At 49.9% G+C, this 19,290-nt stretch overlaps 1 protein-coding gene across 1 annotated transcript; it reads right to left on the minus strand.

Moving 5' to 3' along the window:
- Positions 1 to 6,946: 6,946 nt before the first annotated feature.
- Positions 6,947 to 18,465, minus strand: CHGB (chromogranin B). Its single transcript, XM_004593390.3, has 5 exons — positions 17,839 to 18,465; positions 13,973 to 14,019; positions 13,443 to 13,536; positions 8,025 to 9,679; positions 6,947 to 7,249 (listed from the first exon to the last, which is right to left on the minus strand). The coding sequence occupies exons 1-5, from the start codon at positions 17,885 to 17,887 to the stop codon at positions 7,172 to 7,174; spliced, it is 1,923 nt and encodes a 640-aa protein (XP_004593447.2). The 5' UTR covers positions 17,888 to 18,465; the 3' UTR covers positions 6,947 to 7,171.
- Positions 18,466 to 19,290: the final 825 nt, after the last annotated feature.

Below are 19,290 nucleotides of genomic sequence, written 5' to 3' on the forward strand. Positions count from 1 at the left end.
TTGTGCCTCTCATCGGAGAACAGATGTGTGACCCAGTGACGACAGCTCAGAAGGGGACTGCCTGTGGCCTGCGCTGTTCTCATGGCCAGTGTGATGACCAGTGAGGACAGTCTGGACCCTTTCTTTTCTTAAAACAGTTGCTTTTAAAAAATAAAAAGTGTTTCCTGTGGTCTAACTCACCGATGCAGTCGTTGCTGGTACGTATCTCGGGTTTTCAGCCTGTCTTGTCTGGGCGAGAGAACATTGCTTCAGCAGCCCGTCACTGGTGTGAACGCGCAGGTTGTCGCTGCCTGCAGCCAGTCAGGTTGACAAGAGAACACAGAAACTGTGTGCATGGACTAGAGTCAGGATTGGTTGATCTTTTGTCACTATTTTTAGAGCCATCATCTTTTGGGGATTCAAACCTATTTCCAAGTCCCATTTTTAAAAACTCGGGAACCCCTGCAGGGTTTTCAGAAATCATTGGAGCCTTCATGGGAGTTCCTTATTCAGTAGGTCTAGGACGTTTCTAGTAAGTTTCCACGTGGTGCTGATGCTGCCAGCCAGGAGAGCGGCCCCTGAGAACCTCCGAGCTGCCCTCAGTCCCAGGTGTGGCTACCTGCGCAGTGTTACCTCCTGTAGAACAGAGATCTGTCTTTGGAGCAGGGATTTTTTTTTTTTTTTTGAAAGAGTTAAACAGAAAGATTCTCCCCTTCACTGGTTCACTCCCAAACGGCCATAATGGCCAGGATGGGGCCAAACCAAAGCCAGGAGCTTCATCCGGGACTCCCCTATGGGTGCAGGCTCCAAGTACTTGGGCACTTGGGCCGTCTTCTGCTTTCCCAGGTGCATTAGCAGAAAGCTGAACCAAAGTGGAGGAGCCAGGATACACACTGGACCCATCTAGGGTGCTGGCATGGCACTGCTGCTGACAGCATGGTACACGCTAGATTGGCCAATTCATGCCACTGGATATCCAGCCACCAAGACACTTGCATGGAATAACACCTTAATGAATGCTAATCAGACAAGCATTTAGCTGTGAGATCGAGATGCCCACCATCATGTGGTAGAGTGCCTTGCTTTGGCTTCTGACTCCTGCTTTCTGCTAATGCCTGCCCTGGGATGGGTGGGGGCAGCAGTCGCCGCTCAGGCCGTGGAGGGCTTTTGGGGCTTGAACCAGCACTGGAAGCATGCGTGTGATCGATGATTCTCTCCACGCCTCAAAGTTGTGCAAAGGAGGAACAGGGTATTTTGTAGCAGGCATCCTCTTTCTGCTTTGGATTGCGGGCTTGGAAGAACACCAGGGAGACATCTAAAAGGTGTTTGAGGAAAGGGACACTGTACATGTCAGGAAATCATTGAGTTGATGAGGAAAAGCCAAAGACATTTATTACTATTTTTATTGGAAAGGCAGAAATACAGAGAGAGATCTTCCTTCTGCTGGCTCACGCCCCAAGTGGCCACAATGGCCGGATCTAAGCCGATCCAAAGCCAGGAGCTTCTTTAGGGTCTCCCACACGGGTGCAGGGTCCCAGGGCTTTGGGCCATCCTTTGTTGCTTTTCCAGGCTACAAGCAGGGAGCTGGAAGGGAAGTGGAACAAGCAGGATATGGGATCTTCGTGCATGCAAGTTGTGGAGTTCAGCCACTAGGCTACTGCACCAGACCCCAAAAGTGGTCTTAATGTGTATGAATTTGGTGGTGGGGTAGGGTACATGTTGTTTTAAAGACCTTGATTGTAAATGGTGAAAGAGTAATATCAAAAAGCATATCCCAAAAATCTGATTGAAATTTCCTTTGCTCTAAATGTTCCTGAGTTTTGGATGCATGTAAATGCGTTCCGGAGGTCCTGGCACAGCAGCCCTGCTTCCCACCCAGCTCCCTGCTTGTGGCCTGGGAAGACAGTAGAGGACGGCCCAAGCCTTGGGACCCTGCACCCACATGAAGCTCCAGGCTCCCGGCTTCGGATCAGTGCAACTTTGGCCATTGCGGCCACTTGGGGAGTAAATCAACAGAAGATCTTCCACTCTGTCTCCTCTTTGTGTATCTGCCTTGCCAAGAAAAAAAAAAATCTTAAAAAAAAAATGCGGTGCTGGAAAGGAACAAAATGCATCTAATACTGCAGTGTTGTCCTGAGCTAATACTAGTTTCCATCAGAAAGATTAAGGATTTTCTTTGTACTTCGCTATGAAGCATGGGTCAGGTGGTAAGAGTCCTTATGTACCTACTTAGCGGCTGATAACCTGTGACTGATGAATAAGTGTAGGCAAGTAACTTACTCTCTTGGGGTCCCACTTTTTTGTTTCTATCGTTTTATTAATCAGACTTTTTTTTTTTTTGGCATTTCATTTTCACAAAGGCAGAGGTAGTAACAAAGCACTGAAGACACTTTTTTAATAAAGAGTTTTTTATTGGCAAGGCGGAGAAACAGAAAGATCATCCGTCCACTGGTTCACTCTCCAAGTGGCCACAATGGTCAGAGCTAAGCCAATCCAAAGCCAGGAGCCAGGATCATCTTCTAGGTCTCCTGCCTGTGTACAGGGTCTCAGGGTTCAAGGCCATCCCCCACTGCTTTCCCAGGCCACAGGTACGGAGCTGGACGGGAAGTGTAGCAGCTGGGACAGGAACCAGCACCCTCATGGGATCCCAGCACATGCAAGGTGAGGGTTTCAGCCACTAGGCTACCATACTGGGTCCCAAGATCAGATTTCTATACAACTCCTTGAACAAACTGAATAATTCCTAGCCACTTACAGCCTGCCTGCCTGCCTGCTGGCCGGCCTTTACTCCCCCCTTCCAGCTACACACACACACACACACACACAGCCCCTGAGAGGATACGGCCCTGTGCTTGGGAGACCCACTCTGCAAGCTATTCCCCACCACCCTGCTGAGCAGCAACACGTAGTCATAAAGCCCATTCTTCAGCCTCCTGCCCCTTCGAGTGGCGTGCCCCAAGGTGTGAGGAACACATTCCCTCTTCCATGCCTGTCTGTCATGCTCACTGTCGCCTAATGAAGCGTCTCTCTCCCGCTGCCACCTCATGGGGGGAGCTTTTGTCTTGACCAGTTCCTGAGGCTTACTCATCCTGGAGAGAGAAACCAGGAGGCAGATGATGTCCTAGAAGCCAAGAGAGGGAAGCTGAGGCAGGCACAGGAGAGGCAGTCCTCGGGGCACGAGGAGGAACCCTGGACTTGACACCCCCACTTGTGTGGCTGCTCACCCCTCACCAGCTCCCCACACCCCTCTCCTGGCGTCCTCAAATCAGCCACCAGCACATTCTTCCCCGAGAGTTTGGAAGCAAACATTCTAGGCCATTTGGTCTCTTTCCAACTACTTGCTAAGCCACAGGCATGGTCTTAAATAATTCTCATGTCTTTTAGCTTTCCCCTGCGACTATTTAAAAATGTTACCAATCATACAAACTCTGTGTTCCCACTGTGACCCCATTGATTTCCACCATTGTTTCCTTCAACCCGTCAAATACATGGCTTTAGTTTGCTCATGGTCAACTGAGTTTTTGTTGGGGGAAGTACTCCCAGAAAGCATAAGGAACCCTACCATTCCTTCTGTCCTCTGGCTTTGTGTTCTCCTTTGAAAGTGTATTGACTTTTTTTAAGATTTATTTTTATTACAAAGTCAGATATACAGAGAGGAGGAGAGAGAGAAATATCTTCCATCCAATGATTCACTCCCCAAGTGACCACAACCACTGGTGCTGCACTGATCCGAAGCCAGGAGCCCAGAGCCTCTTCTGAGTCTCCGATGTGGGTGCAGGGTCCCCAAGGCTTGGGCCGTCCTCGACTGCTTTCCCAGGCCACAAGCAGGGAGCTGGATGGGAAGTGGGGCTACTGGGATCAGAACTGGTGCCCATATGGGATCCCAGGGTGTTCAATGCGAGGACTTTAGAAGCTAAGCCACCACGCTGGGCCCAGTGTCTTAGCTTTGAACAACATGTAGCACAGCCACATTTCCGAACAAAATGTACGGTCCTACACGATAGCCTCATGGTTAAATGCTTGCCTGCATGTGCTGGCATCCCATATGGGCATCAGTTCTCATCCAGCTCCCTACTTGTGGCCTGGGAAAGCAGTGGTGGATGGCCCAAAACCTTGAGACCCTGCACCCACATGGGAGACCTGAAAGAAGCTCTGGGCTCCTGGCTTCGAATTGGCTCAGCTCTGGCTGTCACAGCTGCTTGAGGAGTGAATCAGTGGATGGAAGATCTTTCTCTCTGTATCTTCTCTTTGTATGTCTGCCTTTCCAATAAAAATAAATTAACATTAGGAAAAAAAGAGAGATCTGACCTTGGCAAGGCTTAGCTAAGCTATTGTCATCCTCACCACCACCACCATCACTGCAATGTAGAAACAAGCAGCAGGGCCAATACCAAGAAGGCCGTATTTGACCTCACCTGTCACAAAAGCAAAAGCCCTTGTCCTGTGTGATCACCACCTGCCACTCCTATACCATCACCTATAAGGATGCCTACGCTGCCTCCCTGCTGTTCTAACACACAAGGACTGTTCTGGTTCCAGAACCATCTCCAAGCCAGTAGGCGCTGTGCTGTGCTGTGCTGTGCTGTGCCTGTCAACAGCTTCTCTCCACGAGTAGCACGGTGCGTGCATGTGTGCGTGTAAGCTGGCATTTGGAGTCCTGAAGTTTTTTGTTTCCCAATGAGTGAAGCCCCCCCCCCCACATTCATCTTGGGCTCCTAAAATTCTCTTTGGGAAATCATTTTCTACTAATACTGCTATGGAATACAGGGCCAGTATAGACTGCATCGCAGGTGTGAGAGTGTGAGTATGTGGTAGCAATTTATCAGCATCTCCCACCAGGACGTTATAAGAGTTTTCACTATGACTTACTACAACTGCAGTTATGTTGATGTCATAAAATTTGGCTTTGGATGATTTCCAAAAGGAACACTAAAATAAAAGGTTAAGGACAAAAAGTTGATCTGGGTGGTGGTGGGGTGGTGGGCATGACTCCAGGAAACACCTGGAGGCAGCAAGACCGAGTTAAGGCAGGTAACATAAAGGATGCATTGTGAAGCATGGCATCACCATGGCACCCAGGGCTCCACCCACTGTGGGAGGCCATTTTAGACTTGTTGCCCCTGGCCACGGTGGGCCCTGGCCTGTCTTATTGGGGATGAAATATCTCCCCAGGAAAAGATGCTCTGAAGTCTGTCACCCCAGCCTTCTGCTGGGTATCAAAATGTGGCCTTATTTGGAAGTAGGGCCATTGTATATGTAGTTAAAATGACACCATACTGGAGTAGGGTTGGCCAGAGTACCAGGTGAGGAGGCTCTCTCAGGAGGGAGGTGGCCAGGTGAAGTCGCTGAGTGTAGATGGCAGAGTGTAGTCACACTGCACCAGCTGAGAGGCCAGGGAGCGTGACTGCTGACACTTTGATTTTGAACTTCCGGCCTGCAGGACCAGGAGACAGCATCTATTTTGGAAGCCACCTGATCTGCAGTATCTGATTATGACAGCCTTAGGAATGGATAGACTAAATTTTACCCACTTGAAAAGGCTGCCTCCAACAGTCACGATCCAGCCCTCTCCCCCGCATCCCTGGTGCTTCCCCCTGGTCTTTGCAAACAGCCAAAGTCCTGAGGCCAGAGTCATAGACACCAGAGAGACAGTGAGCAGGCCCCAGAAACGTGTTCAGGGCCAGAACTGCATGCCTTTAAATGCATGGCATGACAAAGCCACACTTTGCCAGGAAAGACACATCACTGAGATCTGTTAGTCTGGTTGAACTAGCATGGATAGTTCTCGAGTTAGCCAAGAGGAGCAGGGTCGGACCTTCCTCAGTAGATCCCCATATTGCCAGACAGTTGTGCTCTGTCACCTGCCAAAGTGAAGGAGATGAGTGTGAGCCACTCCCGGTGAGCAAAGAAATGACAGGACACAAAGGAAAGAGGCATCGCCCAGCTGCCAGTCTCGGAGAAGCCGCAGGGATTCCTCATAGCAGCCAACATTTCCCCTGCACTGCCACATGCCAGGCACCAAGTGCGGGCTCTTCCCGACCTGCAGTCAGCCTCATGACAACCCGGAGACACCAACATCTTTACTTTATTGATGAAACAGGTTGCAAGGACAGTCAACTGACCAAAGTTACACAGCTAGTTAGCCACAAGGCCAGGTGCCACCACTGTACAAGGTGCAAGTCAGCTGGACCCAGGGGGATCGGGGATCTGTCTAGACAGGCCGGATGTTCAGACTCCAGATCCACAGTGAGGCTCATGCTGCAGGCTTTCCCATCAGCCTGGGGATGCTAGCAGATGGTGACTCCCTAAGGGTGCCAGCTGATACACTGTCAGAAGTCATGTTGAAGGACGGCCTTCCCTCCTTTATAAAGATATCTTATGAATTTCATGTATGCAATGTTAGGCAAACAGTGACACTAGTTTCTTCAGGCCACTCTGGTTTTCACCCTAGGGGAGCAGGCGTCTGCTGAGCTAGCTCTCTTCACATCCTGCACTTTGCACATTCTTCTGCATCAAAATATTTGCTTTTGTTTGTGCATTCAAAGCCCAACACATCCCAATAGAGCGAGATTTACTTTATTTGAAAGGCAAAAGGACAGAGAAGGGGAGACTGAGAGAGCTCCCATCTGCTGGTTCACTCCCTGAAAGGTGACTGGGTCGCCTGGCACTCCCCTGAGCCTCACACCTAGGCGGCACCCCCTCTGCTGCGTTCCCAGGTGCACGGGGCCGGAAGTGGAGCAGTCAGGGCTCCCACTGGAGCTCCAGTACGGGGTGCCAGCATCTCATGTGGTAACTTAACCCCCTGCACCGCAGCACTGGACCCTATGTTTCAGAATTTAAAAGAAAAGAAATAGATTTGAGAATCATACTCCTGATTTGCCCACAGGAAGAACCATGAAGCTTTTGGTCTTGAGCGAATCTTTTATTATTTCAAACTGAGACGTGTTGTCAAAGACAGTAGCAGTCGTTGTCACAAGCATTTTAATATGTCTATTTTGCAAGAAAAAAATATGCTACAAGTCATGCTATTCACATCTTCAATAGCATTCTGGCAAAAATTAAAGGCATCTCCAATTGTGTCAAACACTTAATGACTAGTAAATTCTATTTTCTGCCTTTGGGTAAATAAGTGTGACTTCCGGTGAAGTGGTGGAAGGTAGGGCTGCATCTTAGTCCCCCACTGCTCTGAAACTCAGCCCCTTTGGCTGAACTTTTCAGCTATTTTCTGTAGCTCCAGATCCATCGCAGCCAAGTTTTCAAGTTCTTTTTCCTGGAAAATACAGAAGAGTGGATTTGTGAGTTTCCCGATCATTTTCCATTGCTACAGTTGGAGGGAATGTGGCTTGGAACGGGAAGCAGGGAGCCCACAGCCTCCATGGCTCTCAGTGAGAGCCGCGCCTGAGCTGCTGAGCCAGTCACAACAGCAGCGCCCGGAACCTGCCGCCAATGCAGAGTTCCTGCGTCCTCCCCGGGCCAAGTGAATCACACACTCCAGGGCCTGGCGATACTGCCTAATGCTCAGACACATTCAAGCTCAAGGAGCATGAATCTGTGGAATCAGTACTGGGGAGGCGGGAGGTGGTTGGGAGAGATGCAGCTCCAACGTCACGTCCCTCAGATACAAGCTTCTGATGGTAGGCTGTGAGCGCAGAGACATCAGAGCAGTTGCGTTGCGTGTCACCTGTTCTCCCTCCCCTGGGAGCTAGTGATGAGCCACCAAATGACCAAGGGAAGTCTTCCGCAATCACCTGGGACGCTTAAACCTGGTGTCTTTGTAACATGGAGAGGGCATGCAGGGGTGGATTCCTGGCATAGAACTTTCTCAAGCTTTCCAGATGCTTCTAACATGTAGTCAAGGGTTGAGCTACGCCACAATGGAGGCAGGTGGACAGGGATGGATGAAGGGTGACCTCAGTGCTGTCTCTAGGACCACACTCTTAGGGCGATAAAATCCCTCCGTTCGCCCCCCCCAACCCCCCACCTCCCATAGCAGGACGTCTGGGACCCAGGACGCCAACACTGGTAACAGAAGCTGTGTACTGTACCTCCTGGTCGGTCAGAACCGCCTCGTCCTCCCCAGCCCGTTCACGCTCTGCCTCGTGGCGCGGGCTCATCTGTTCCTCGGAGTCATAGAAGTCGGGAAACTCGGCCGCCTTCTTCCGGTAGTGGAGCAGCCGGTCCAGCTCGGCCACCCTGTCGTACTGCCTTTTCAAATTCAGCTTGGGGGCCCTGGCGGAGCTCCTCTTCTCGTAGCCCCAGTTCACGTCCTCGGAGAAGGGCTTCCTCTCCCACCAGTCATAGCTGTACTCCGGGAAGAAGGCCCTCTCATTCAAGGCCATCCCGTTTTCCTCTTCCCCTTCGAGAAAGTTGTCATCCAGGCTGTCTTTTTTCTCAAAGCGGCCGTCCTTCCACTGGAGAGGGTCGAAATAAGGGTTGAAGAGCCCCCCTAATCTCTTCCTCCTTTCCTTGCTGGGATAGGGACCAAATCTGTCTTGGAGCATCACTTCCTCTGGGGCTTGCAGGTCCTCCTGCCACGGCCACTTGCCCTGGGCTCCTTCATCTCCATAGCTGAGGTACCTCCTCTCCGGCGCGCTCCACTCCCCTGGCAGTAACCGGCTTGCCTTGTCCATCTGGCTTTCCTGGATACGCCGGTGTCCTTCACCCATGGGCCCTTGCTCGCCTCTGGTGGTCAGGGAGGAACGGGCAGCTGGCTCTCCTCCCTGGCCCCTGCTACGAGGCCCCTTGCCCTGCTCTCGGCCCCTCTCCACCTCGCGCCCTTCGCCATCTCTGTGCGCCATGTTGTCCAGCTCCAGGCTGGGCTCCTCTCCTTCCTCTCTGCTCTCCACACTCTGGGGCCCCAGAGCCCTGTACTCCTCACTCCCTCTGTCCCGGTAGGCAGGAGCCCGGACACCTGCGGAACTCCTCCCTTCGGCCCCATAAGCTGGCTCCTCTTCGGAAGCCCTGGGGTGTGCTGCATGCTGGACCGCTCTTCCCCCTGCACCTGCCGTGCCTGCACCGGCCGCCTCCATCTCCGGGTGGGACTGCCCTCCCTCCTGGGAGCCCAGAGTCCCGTCCTGGGCCCTGTCAGGCCTGCTCCTCCCGTGGTGGTGTCGGGGCCTGGCGCGCCGTTTGGCCACCTCCACCGTGGCATCCTCCCGGCTCTCCTCGGATTCTTCCTGACTCTGGGACTGGCTTGTGGGCTCCGGGGGGCGTTCCTCGCGGCTCCCCATCTCCTCACCGCTCTCCCGGCTGCTCTTCTCCCTGCTGTGTGTCTCCTCCTCGGAGTGGCCGTCCCACCTGACCGCTTGGGCCGCCGCCTGGCTTCGCTTGTCGGGAAGGGCCTTTTGTGTCTCTCCTAGCTCTGTGCGGTGCTTCCCGTCGGTGGCATCTTCCCCGTGCCTCTCCTTCGAGTTATTCTCTCCCTCTTCTTCCTCACTGTCTGTTCCCACGGTCTTCTCAGATGGGCGCGTCTGCGCTTCTTTGGCGGCCCGGGTACTGCTCCCAGGGGCCACAGTGCCCTCCTGGCCGCGCCCGCCCCCTGGGGCCCGGTTCTCCACCTTGGTGGGGCCCCATGCGTCCTCTTCTGCCCTGCTCGACGCCCTCTGGCCTTCCGAAGCAGCCCCTGGGTCTCTTAGCAGTCTGACTTCAAACTTGCTGTTTTCTTTGCCACTTTTCTCTTCATCTTTGGCCTCTTTCCCACCTTGATTGAAAATAGAAAAGTCAGTATAATTTCAAAAATTGCGTGTAATTCAGTAATCATTAGCATAGGTAAATTTTGCAAATCCTAAGGACATTGAAAGGTTCTTGGACAATCTTTTCAGTTAATGAAGAATATTCTCAAATTCTTTTTAAAAAGATTTATTTCATTTTTATTGGAAAGGCAGATATACACTAAGGAGGAGAGACAGAAACATCTTCTGTATGCTGGTTCACTCCCCAAGTGGTCACATCGGGCAGAGCTGAGCCGATCAGAAGCCAGGAGCCTCTTCCAGGTCACCCACGCAGGTGCAGGATCCCAAGGCTTTGTGCCATCCTTGTCTGCCTTCCCAGGCCACAAGCAGGGAGCTGGATGGGAAGTGGGATTGCTGGGACATGAACCTGCACCCATATGGGATCCCGGCACGTGCCAGATGAGGACTTTAGCCACTAGGCTACTGCGCCAGGCCCTCTCAAATTCTTTTTAAAGGCAAATGCCATTTTAAGGTTTCTTGGCTGTTTTCAGTCTGATAATCTCCATATTTCTGTGTTTCTATACTACCCAGCCAACATCTCTCAGCTGTACTAGCCATGACCAAACTGAAAGCCAGAAACGGAGTTACAAAACAACAGAGTAGAACTAGAAGCACCCTCCTCTTTTGGTAGACGTTAAGACCCAGGGAAGTATGTTTCTGGATCATTCTTTCCATCTTTCCTCTATGGAAAACTTAAATAATTACCATGGTGTGATTGACTCTAACCAAAATCTCCATAATACAAAGTTAAATAGCCACAAGCAGAAATATCAGGAGTTCAAGGAGAAGTTACTATTTTTAAATTGTGAGTTTATCCGGCACCTGTTATCCAATCAACATGAACTTTGCAGAGTTGATCCCACAGGAAGTGACGCTAGCTAGAATTCAGGAACTGGAGAGATGCTTGGCATGTTTCTTTCCTGTATGGAGCGGGCAGGACCAGTTCTTCCAGCCAAATGTGTTCTCAGGCGTAGAGGATAAACTGCCCTGCACTGCGCTGTTCTGTTGTGTGAGCTGGCAGCAGATGGTATAACTGACACTTTAATGGAAGGTGGTTCTCTTCCACCTTTTCCAACAACTCCTTCGCTAAATCCTCCCTCCCTCCTGAAATGAGCCACTCAGCTTACAGCGTCTCAGCCACCAGCTGGGACAGCTTGGGTCTCACTGCATGGCACTGGGTCCCCAGAGAAAACCCGAGGCCAAGGTCACGGACAGTTCTGGGTGTAAATCTGCACCATCTGTTGCGGGAGCCACTAGACCTTTGTGCTACAGAGCCACAGATGAGGTTGGTCAAGACTGGGGGGACATACAGGCCATGTCAGATGCACCCCAGATCTCCAAGACATCCTAGGGGCCAGGGCATCAGATCTCTCAATAGTCTTTCCCATCTGCTCTATCTGAAAATGCTAGAATCCTGGCTGGTGTTAGTGCTAGCTGCCTGAGCTGTCTGTCGGGCAGATGCTGACGTCAGCCCGAGCGTCAGTTGACTTGGAACTGATCAGAAAGGATCGCCCCTTTCCTGCCGCTGATGGGGTCTTGGTGTCAGGAACACAGTGTTTTTATTTTTTCCCCAGTTCGGTGTTTTCTGTGGAGAGCAGCTGGTGCCTAAGGCTTAGCACTTCTTTCTAAATTGAGCTCTAAGTCTCAGCAGGTGATACTGGCAGAGGGCTGTGATGACAGCACATAGTCACTGGCACTCTAGAAAGCCAAGGTGGGAAGTTCATCTTTCTTGTAAGCTGCGGGGGGGCGGGGGGAGAAGTGTACTTCTCATCCTAACTGCTGTGCTGCAAGAACCGCAAGCTCACCCTGGCCCAGGAGAATTCTGTGTCCGTGAAAAAGCTGGGCAGTGTGTCTGTTCCACGAGGCTTCTGACAGCTGCAAGACAATGATGTTTCCTTCCTCCCCAGACACCCATTTGCTCAGCGAGTGGATGCTGACTCAGGATACACAGGTGGAAGAGGAGGAGAGGGCCTTCAGTACTTTTCTTAAGACCCCACCTGGGGGCCTGGCGTGATAGCCTAGTGGCTAAAGGCCTTGCCTTACACATGCTGGGATCCCATATGGGCGCCAGTTTGTGTCCTGGCAGCCCCACTGCCCATCCAGCTCCCTGCCTGTGACCTGGGAAAGCAGTCAAGCACAGTCCAAAGCCTAGGGACCCTGTATTCACGTGGGAGACCTGGAAAAAGCTCCTGGCTCCTGGCTTTGGATTGGAGTTCAGCTCCAACCATTGTGGCCACTTGGGGAGTGAATCATCGGACGGAAGATCTTTGTCTCTCTTCCTCTCTGTATATCTGACTTTCCAATGAAAATTTTAAAATATTAAAAAAAAAAGACAACAAACTGCAACCTCAGAGGGGCTCTCGCACTCTGCCCCTCTGCAGTCTAATCTCTCTCTGGGTACAGTGTCTCCAGGATCCTTGTAACATGGGCCATTTTATTTGTATCCGTTTGCTAGGACTCTCAACAGACCTTGGAAAGACTCCAGGAGCCTGAGAGCCCAGATTTGACACCTCTGGTTAAGCAATCATGGTTCCCTGGTGACCTGAATAAATACCTCTTCCTGTTACATCCATCTGGTACCCGCTGCTCTCACGCCCTGTAACAATCCCGAAACAGGATAGAGGAGAAATCTAGAAAGAGGTGGTAGGCTGTGGGAACACGCTGTTCCTGTGAGAGTTGCAGCCCCAAGGTTGAGCTTCCCTCACTGAAGCCTCCAGAGGTGAACTCAGTTTCTTTGGCTAACTTTTCTGGACAGTGGCCAGCATTACTTATTGTCACTGTGTTACGCATGAGGGTTCATGAGCAGCAAGAGCAAGAGAAATCTGCAGTGATATTTTAAGGGGGGAAAAAAATATTAAAATTCAACTGTTCCCAGGTTGGCCGCAAGGTTAAAGAGGGCAGTGTTTTCTGGGTTTGTTTAGATCAGCTTGACTTCACCCGCAGAAAAGATTGTGTGATTTTGTAAAAGCGGTCGGCTGCATAATGTGGATACTGCTTATCCCATGGCTCGGATTTGTGTTTTCAGAGGAAACTATTTAATACTAGGGAAGACTCGGGGTAGATGCAAGTCTTTCATCTGACTCATTGGGAAATGTTCTGTTTCCCCTACATCCTCGCCTGAGCGCCCAGTACCACTTGGCAGTGCCTTGCATTCCAATAAGCTCTGCTTAGAAATGTCTTCACTAATCTGTAAGCAGGCTGAGAGTTTCCAGACCACACTTCTAAGCTTCTAACGTCCCACTGTCAGAGGAGGAGAGGGCAGGGGGGAGAGGGACTTTTCCATCTGTAGCCCTTGATCTCCCCGACTCCCAGGATCACCTCCTCAGTGACTCACACACAAGCACTCCTCACATCGCCTTCCATCCCAGTAAAGGTCTGTTCCAGAATGTGAAATGTGGGAAGAAGGGATCTGAGAGCTGCTATGCATCTCCAAGGTTCTGGTGGAGTCCAACGCCTTCACATTGCTTCCAGGTAGTAAGCCCACGAGGCAAGGGTCCTTCCCTAGAGTCACCTACTGACTGGCAGAGCAGGGACGCGGGGTGAGGGGGGCAAACCTCTGTCTTCCAAACACCAGTGCAGCCAATCCACTCTCTCCCTGCTGCATGATGTCACATGCGCCCTAAATCCCCATTGGTCCATTTGTATGTAAAATGGAAGGTGAGAGGGAGAGAGCAGGAGAAAAAAGAAAACTCCCTTCAGGGACAAAGCGCTGCTTGCAGGGGAAGCACTTACTGTTCTTCAGGACTTGTCGGCACTCCGGGGTGACAGGTGGCGCGTTGGACTTGGACAGAGCACTTGAGAGGACCTCGATGATGCAGCGAGTCACCTGGGGGAAGACCCAGAAGCAGGTGGAACAACTGGTATCCCAGGGATGACAGACTGGCTCCCTGGGTCGAAATTGATGGGAAGGACGCCTGCCCACGTGACCTGGGCAAGTGTCTCTTGGACTCAGATTTGGAGGACCATAAGGAACGCTCCCAAGCCTCTATACAGGATGATACAAGAGAGCACTGGATTGGGAAGGGAAATAAATACCCATTTCTGAACAAGGACAATGAAGGACAATACCATGATGACTGAGCTATCCTTGGCGGGGGGATGGAAAAGCACAGCCCAAAAGGAGCATTCTTTGTTCCCATTCTCTCAGTGACAAAAACCTGCCACATACAACCATGCTGTGTGTGTGCGTGTGTGTGTGTGTGTGACTTGGTCTGATGGTGGGGGAAGACCATAATAGATTCTGGGCTGACATTTCAACTTACCATCTCTTCATTGTGGTTCCTGTTGTCCAGTGGCATGGCACTCACTGCTTTGAAGGAGAAAAAGAATGATGAATATCTTGATGCTTTCTGCAGCAACCTCAAGTGCCCTGGCTGAACTTACACACATGCCATCAAAGGGCTTCCCCCCACACTGTCTTCAACATATTTCCAAACAATCGCTACCTTACATCCAATGTACAGTCAAATCCAGAACACAGACCATTTCTTGAGCTGGTTGCTCAATTTTTGAAAATTTCACTAAATGTTGTACTCATGATCTTGGCAGTTGCTTACATATTCTACTTTAATACAAGTTTAAAAACAAACCAGGTCTACATAGAACCAAGACATTTTCCTCCACTTTTCCCTTCCTTTTCACCTCCTCCCCTTAAAGATTTACTTGTTTTTCTAAAAGTCATAAAGAAGGAGGAGAGAGAACACCCACCCAAAGGTCCACTCTTCAAATGGCTGCAGAGCTTTGGCCAAATCTCCCATGTGGGTGGCAGGAGCCCAAACGCTTGAATCATCCTTTGCTGCCTTCCAAGTTGCACCAGCAGGGAAACCCATTGGAAGAGGGGTAGCCAGCACTCAAACCAGCACCCAAATGGGACGCCAGCACTGCAGATGGTGCTTAACCCACTGCACTATGGCACTGGCCCTGCAATAACAGACCAACAGCTGGAGCCCCTTGTAGCTATTTCCACTCTCAACAAAATATCACCTCCTAAACTCCCTTGCTCCATGCAGACATAATTGTCACTTCATTCCTTGCCTTGGTTTCACCCAAGGCCTTTGCCTGAAAAGGTTACACATGCACCAGCCTCATGGGCTTCCTCTTGCCTACGTTGTCTACAGCCATTAAAGAATGGGCAAGTTCCCTAATCCTCCTGGGACAGCGTCAACTCCATAACATCAGGCTTGTGCTAGTGTTCAGCAACTAGCTTATGAGAACATTGTAAAAGGAAAAACTTAATTTACGTAATTAAGTTGCAAGAGCTTTTACCTATGTTAGAACAGCATTTGAAGTGCCTTTCTCTTAAGAAGTGTTCCTGATGATTTAATTTTGTGTACCATTTTTTTCCTCCTTCAACACAATTTAATCTTTCGCCCACCCTTTGCTGTGTCTAAGCCGTTTCTGCAGAGAAACTCAAACATTTGCATACGGGCCCATCTTTACCGTTCTCCCGGCATACCTTGAGGGAGGTAACTGCTGGCACCAAGGGAGAGGCTCCTGGGAGGTAATGAGTCTAGGGTCCTGGAGCAACAGAAGCAGCAGCAGTTGGGCTAAGAGCAAAACACCTCCGGACATCAGACTTGGAAGGCACCTGACTGCAGTTTGCTTAGGACCAGCGACATGCCCTTTCTGCCCCAAATGCTTCACCCTTCAAGCCTGTATAACTGGCGCCCAAATGAATGACCTGTCATGGGGATCAACTCAGAAATAGAACAGCTGTTCAACTCACTCACTTTGACATCCCTGAGCATTTAGAAGCTTTACCAGACCTTGTTTGTTAAATCAATTCTGTGCTAATAATTTTCCCTCCCTCGTAAATGTAAAATATGTGGTTTTTTTTTAATGAACTAATGGTATTGTCAAACTGCCAGAATGAAGATTTCTCATATTTATGAAAGAAAAATATTTTTCTTTTATGCATTTAAATAATTTGTAGCTTAGGTTTGTAAGTACAGGAAAATCCTACTTCTCTGACTGGTGCTATTCAAACATCTTGGACAGAAAGAAATGAGAGTTGGCCTGTGAAAGGATATTACACTTCGTGAAACATCTACAATGTTGCTATACTTCTGCCAATGCAATCTATGACAACCGTAAAACACCCAAAAATCAGGTTGACTGCCATAAAATAGTTGAAGTTACATTTGCACACAGTAAGATTCAGGGGTTGCAAAAATAAAATGTTCATGTTCAAAGTCAAGTCATGAAATTGTAGAATATAATAATCTGAGAATATTTCATAGTGTGATTATGATTTGATCACAAACTGAAAAGAATAGCTGTGAAATAGGTTAAACCAGCTTTTGTGACAGTGAGTTATGAAGATCCTGAGTTCTTCCTAAAACGTGGGCCAGACCACATCTGAATGACAGAAACCATCTCACCCAGCATAACACAGACGTCATGCTTTCATATTACTCTCTGGAGTGTGCACCAGCTATTATGAAAGATTGTGGATCTCCATCGAGAAGTTTCTAATAGTAGAAGATGAACTAAATCGTTTCCTGAGGTTTCTCTCAATCTCGTGATTCTGCTGAAAAAAACAAAACAAAACAAAACAAAAAAAAACAAAAACCAGATCCTACTGGAAGGCATCAGGCCTTGTAGCCAGAAGCTGGGGTCAGGAGCAAATGGTGAGTTAACTACTAACAGATACACCGTGTCTTTTCTGGGCTGATGGGAATATTCTGAGATTTGATAAGGGTGATGACTACACAATGTGTGGCTATACTAAAAACCACTGAATTACACACTTTCAAGGGTGGATTTTATGGCGTATGAAAAACAGTTCAAAAAAATCTTTTTTAAAAGAATATCCTGTACCCATGCTGTTGCTACAAGAACATCCTGTTATATAAGCACTCTGGTCTTTTATCATCACAGTTCACTAAATCCCACACATGCCAGTTTTCCAGGTCTGTTGCAAAATAGGCAACACAGCTACATCCTCTTAGTTCCTCTCTGGGAATACTCTGGAAGGAATTCTAAATGGTTTCTTCTGCCTAGTTGAGAAATAGACCAACAACGTATAAAAATGAAAAAAAAAAATTAGAAAACACTGAATGGAGGTAGTTTGCGATCAAACAAACTGCCCCTGGCTCTCATTCTATCTCTGCAGTTGGGATTTGGTAATTTCTGTCAATGAACGTTGCATAGTAATGGTGCCAATTACTTTAACTCTAGTTAGGAATCTCAACCTTGATGCCAGTTTGCTAGAAACCACCGAAACGACCCCAGAAAACCCCTACTTCAATCCATGGTGCTACACTCCCAATACTTTCAATAGACACAATATTGTTACTTCCACACGTACACACACACACTTCTGAAATCTCTGGGTATTGTGTTCCTTCAGATTTAGAGTAGTTGGAAACATGAATCTCACAATCTCTCACACAGCAAAAGAAAAAATTCAACGGCTTGAAATGTCATCCTCCTGAGTGGCCTGAATCATTTTGTTTTTACTACTCACAAGATCCTTTTTTTGTAGTTATTCTCTACACCAGTTGTTTTTCCTGGAGTGTAAAAGAGTGTCCATTGCAGTTTCCATTCATAACTCTAAAATAGTGTGACATCTTTCCACATATGAAAATACAAAAACACACTAGACACACATAATATATATTATATATGAACGCTTTTCTAAAGGCATGTTCCGTCTACAAACAGGACTACCTTCTATCTCTTCAAGTTTATATCACAACAGAGGTAATAATACAGGAAAACAGGTGCCCACTAATATCATACTGCATGTGCTCTTGTGTTTCTGGGGCTTTCAAGAGTCCAACAGGCACAGAAGGAGACTTCTGAGTCTCAAGACACAGAGAGCTGACATCCAAAATGAGCACAAAATGTGACTTTCCTTGGAGGTGCAGCCCATTTGCTTCCTAGGAAAAGAGGACTCTCCAGGCTGAAGAAGGGAGCCCTCGGGTTCTTTCCAAGTCAGTCGGTGGGGAGGGGAGCGAGCTGAAGGGAAACACCCAGGCAAGAGAAGCAGCAAGAGCAGAAAACCTGCCCCTCGACCTCCCTCTCTCCCAGAACCCGCGCGGGGACGCAGGGACGCCTGGAACCGCCCGGCAGGACCCGGGCCAGCGCTGTCCGCGGTGCTGAACGGCCCGCCGCGCCCACTCACCCGCCAGCACCGCGGCTCCCAGGAGGCTGAGAAGCCGTGCACGCAGCATGGTCCCGGCTCGTCCCCAAGCCGCGCGGCAAGGGGCTGCTGCTGCTGGCCCGGGGGAGCGAGGTGTCGAAGGCTGGCGAGGCTGCGGTGCTCCGGGAAGGCAGTCGTGCGTCCCGGTCCCCGGCGGTGCGGCGCGGCAGGCGGAGGCCCCGCTCTTTTAAAGGGCAGGCGGGGGCCGCAGGACCGGGAGGAGCGGGCAGCCGGGAGGCGGCACCCCCTCGCCCGGCCTGACGTCACGAAGCAGCCCCCCAGGGCGGCCGCGCAAGTGGGCGGAAATTTACGCCAGTCCAGGCGCCTGGGTGCGCAGGGTTCGGGACGGGGGTGGGGCGCAAAGCTGGGCGCAGGGAAGAGAGGGAGGGAAGTTGGTGCAGATCCGCGGTAGCGAGAGAGGCGAGGAGCCCTGCTTGCTTGGATGGCGCCCCATCCCGCACCCCGCCCCCACTTCCAATTCTGAAAGCGTGTGCGGGAGGCTGCGTGCACACGCGTGTGCTCCTGCAGAGACAACGTGTGACTAAGTCTGATTTGTGTCTCCACCATTTAACTGAGGAAGAGACGCTCGCCAGGGAGAGCGAAGGGAATGGTGGCTTCTATAATAAAAGGGGCACCAGAATATGCGACCTGATGTTACTTCAAACTTTCAGGTTTTATATCTACCCATGATTCATTTTCTTTATTTCTCTCTCTCCCTCGCTCGCGCTCTCCTCCCTTCCCCCTCTCCTCCCTGTCGTGATTCATAATAAACATATACACTGTTACAAATAAAATCGGATGGCACCACGGATTTTCCTCAGATATCTCCCATCCCTCCCTGCAGTTCTCAAACTGTGCAGCTCCCCCTCAGCATCAACACTTCAACGTTTTCTGTGGTTGACTTAGGAGCGCACGCAGCTGCCTCTTGGGAAGGACTCTGCATGGATACAGCAGGATTTGTGTAGCCAATCCCCTGTCCGTCTCTATTCCTTTGCCACACAGCCAGTCTCATCTGTAGGAACTGCCGCATCCTACGAGTCTTGTCCATTCTCTCTTGCTTGCACAGGCGAAACAGTAAAGTATATTTTTAGTATGTGTGAGAGCAAGGTGAAAACATCTTTTAGAATATTTTTGGCACAGATTCTCTAGGATGAATGAGGAACCAGATAATGCCCTGCACAGAGCAGAAATGAGCTTTTCTGTAACGCAGGCTTCAGGGAACAGAGCCAGCTGGAGGCCCAACTAAAAGGAGGGTTTCGGTTTCTTTTTCCTGAAAAAGAATGAGGATCAAAATCTTCATCTATGAGCTATGTGAGTGACTTCGTTTCTCTGAAAAGGCACCAAGACCACAGCCACAGAATACCGCGTAACAGGGCCTTGGGTGCGTTTTTGTCACAACCACTAACTCCCACTTGGGGCTTGGGATACCAGCAC

This window comes from Ochotona princeps, chromosome 22, assembly GCF_030435755.1.
Source record: "Ochotona princeps isolate mOchPri1 chromosome 22, mOchPri1.hap1, whole genome shotgun sequence".
NCBI lineage: Eukaryota > Metazoa > Chordata > Mammalia > Lagomorpha > Ochotonidae > Ochotona > Ochotona princeps.

Coding starts and splice junctions, on each gene's coding strand:
- CHGB (XM_004593390.3), bottom strand. CDS start 17,887: ATGCTGCGTGCACGGCTTCTCAGCCTCCTGGGAGCCGCGGTGCTGGCG. Junction 13,537..13,972: donor GGAACCACAATGAAGAGATG/GTAAGTTGAAAT, acceptor GTCTTCCCCCAG/GTGACTCGCTGCATCATCGA. Junction 9,680..13,442: donor CCGACAAGTCCTGAAGAACA/GTAAGTGCTTCC, acceptor TTTTCAATCAAG/GTGGGAAAGAGGCCAAAGAT.